The sequence below is a fragment of the Pyrus communis genome, chromosome 12, assembly GCF_963583255.1.
Source record: "Pyrus communis chromosome 12, drPyrComm1.1, whole genome shotgun sequence".
In the NCBI taxonomy this organism is placed as follows: Eukaryota; Viridiplantae; Streptophyta; class Magnoliopsida; order Rosales; family Rosaceae; genus Pyrus; species Pyrus communis.
In genome coordinates this window covers 1,913,370-1,916,021 of record NC_084814.1, presented here as the reverse complement: position 1 = coordinate 1,916,021, position 2,652 = coordinate 1,913,370, and the positions used below count along the sequence as shown (strand labels likewise).

Sequence of the window (2,652 nt, the reverse complement as noted above, 5' to 3'; positions counted from 1 at the left end):
AAAAGCAAGAATTCCCAAGAAACACAACTTTTATTGAACACACTAGCTACTACATAAAGGACATAACCACAAAGCTGATACAATCAGTGCTTATTGGTTTAACACACACACACACACACACACACACACACACACACACACACACACACACACACAATACAGTGAAACTGAAATACTTGGAAACTAAAAATAAGAAAAACTAGTGATGAAAACTAATGCCACTTTCGCAGGGAACTCGATTGCATTGAGCGCATGCAACAAGCCTTTTAAACCCATAGGTGACCCTGATGGGACGAGTGAAGTCTCGTGAGGGTTTCCAGAGACGTTACCCACAAACATCATGTGATAGTTATGATCATGAATGCTGAGTGGCTATAGAGAGATCATTTTCTTCAGGGTTAGGTTTTGCCTTGTTTTCTCCAGGGTCAGGGTTTGCCTTGTTTCCTTTAGGGTCAGGTTTTGCCTTGTCTTCTTCAGGGCCAGGGTTTGCCTTTTTTTCTTTAGGGTCAGGGTTTACCTTGTCTTCTTCAGGGCCAGGGTTAAGATTTGCCTTGTCTTCTTCAGGGTCAGGGTTTGCCTTGTCTTTTTTAGGGCCAGGGTTTACATTGTCTTCTTCAGGGTCAGGGTTTTCCTTGTCTTCTTCTTCAGGACCAAGGCTTGCCTTGTCTTCGACAACCTTATTATCGTTGATTTTGATGATGTTGTGGTTGTTGTTGCTATTCGTGTTGTTATTGCTATTCTTGTTGCCGTTGTTGTTGTTGTTGTTGTCATTGGTTGTTGTTGTTGTTGTTGTTGTTGTTGATGTTGAAGTTGATGTCGTTGTTGTTGATGTTGCCTTGTCTTCTTTAGGGTCAGAGTTTTCCTTGTCTTCTTCAGGGTTAGGGTTTTCCTTGTCTTCTTCAGGGTCAGGGTTTGCCTTGTCTTTTGTAGGGCTAGGGTTTGCCTTGTTTTCTTTAGGGCTAGGGTTTGTCTTGTCTTCTTTAGGGCCAGGATTTGCCTTGTTTTCTTTAGGGTCAGGGTTTGCCTTGTGTTCTTCAGGGTCAGGGTTTGCCTTGTCTTCATAGAGGATTGCCTTCAAAACTTCGACAACACAATTATTGTCGATGTTGATGGTGTTGTTTTTGTTGTTGTTGTTGCTATTATCGTTGTTGTTGCTGTTCTTATTGTTGTTGTTGTTGTTGTTGTTGTTGTTGGTTGTTGTTGATGTTGTTGTTGATGTTGTTGTTGTTGTTGTTGTGGATGTTGATGATGATGATGATGATGATGTTGCCATGTTAAATGGTATGATCACTCCTACTTCTGTCTTCATCTTTCTTCTCTCTTCCCTCTTCTCTCTTTCTTGTGTGTTTTACTTGCTCCATAGCTTCGAAACTACTATCTTATTTATAATCAAGGATAAGCGCACACCATTTTTCTCTATTCACATTATGTGTTCACACTCATTCCAAGGCTTTAACTAATGTGGGGACAATGCCAGGTAACCAAAAGAAACAATGTGGATGATGGAAAATGAACTCTTTTGATTTTCGTACACATCAAATTCATGAATTAACCATGCCGTATGTACATGAAGACATATTCAAGCGCTCAATCAATCACTTGTTGTTTGTGAGAATCTTTCCACAACAAGGGTATGTGAAACCAATACTTATCAGCTCCATATTTATTGCATCTTGTTTACCAGTACTTAACTGCTATTAAAATTGCATTACTGTTTATGCATATAGTATATATAGCCCTCCTCTAGTGGTGCTTTGGATATACTGTTGTTGCCATCCATGTCTTTCGGATCACCCCGAAAATTTACTTGCTACTTTACATCTTATTTGATTAAAGTTCAACCATTCACAAAAGATGCATAAGCTAGTTAATGATCACACATCCTCTGTTTGGATTGTTTCACCATTAGGCCATTTTTTTTTTTTTACACCTTTCTCAGAAAATGACTTTGTTTTAATATGATTCTACTTACTCTTCTTACAAGCGCCTGAATCCTAATTAACGGTAATATACTGAAAACAAAATGCTTCCATTGCCCGAGGCTCTCAAGTGTCAGATTGAAGTACATAACAGATTTATATGAGCAGCTTGAGGTGTGTTGCTTTTGCTATCGTTTACCTAAACCCGAACTTAGTGGCCAAATAATATTCTAGCTAGCTTTCACTTGTGAGAATGTAAAAGGCAAAGTCTCAAATCGAAGGTCTAATAAACCTTGCAATGACTCTTGGGTTAAAACTTAAAATTTTCAACCCAGAAAATTTAGGTTTTAATTCAGAAACAGTTTTTCTCTTCCAGTCATTTTGAGTTAAATTTTTAGCCCAAGATTATTAAAGAATGAATTTAGGATAATTTTTCTCTTAAAGTAATTTTAAAAAAAAATTATGTAGCCTATCCTAATTTAATTTTATGAATAATGTAACCTAAAAATATTTAGAATCCGATAAATATTGAAAAATCACTAAACTGATACCATGAATCTCGTGGAACACTATGAAAGAATATGAAAGACATAAAATAATTTTTTTAATTACTTTAGCCGTTGGATTTAATCAAGTTAGATCTTAACTTTTGGATTCAATAAATTTATAGATATAAAACTAACGAGGGCAACTTCCCATTTCTAATTGGTTCTGGGATAAAACCTCAACATTC

General features: G+C 36.8%; 1 protein-coding gene across 1 annotated transcript; it reads right to left on the bottom strand.

The window, feature by feature from the left end:
• Positions 1–355: 355 nt before the first annotated feature.
• On the bottom strand, positions 356–1,361 carry LOC137711272 (uncharacterized). Its single transcript, XM_068450505.1, has 2 exons — positions 1,353–1,361; positions 356–1,072 (listed from the first exon to the last, which is right to left on the bottom strand). Exons 1-2 carry the CDS (start codon positions 1,359–1,361, stop codon positions 356–358), a joined length of 726 nt encoding a protein of 241 aa, XP_068306606.1.
• Between the last annotated feature and the right edge of the window lie 1,291 nt (positions 1,362–2,652).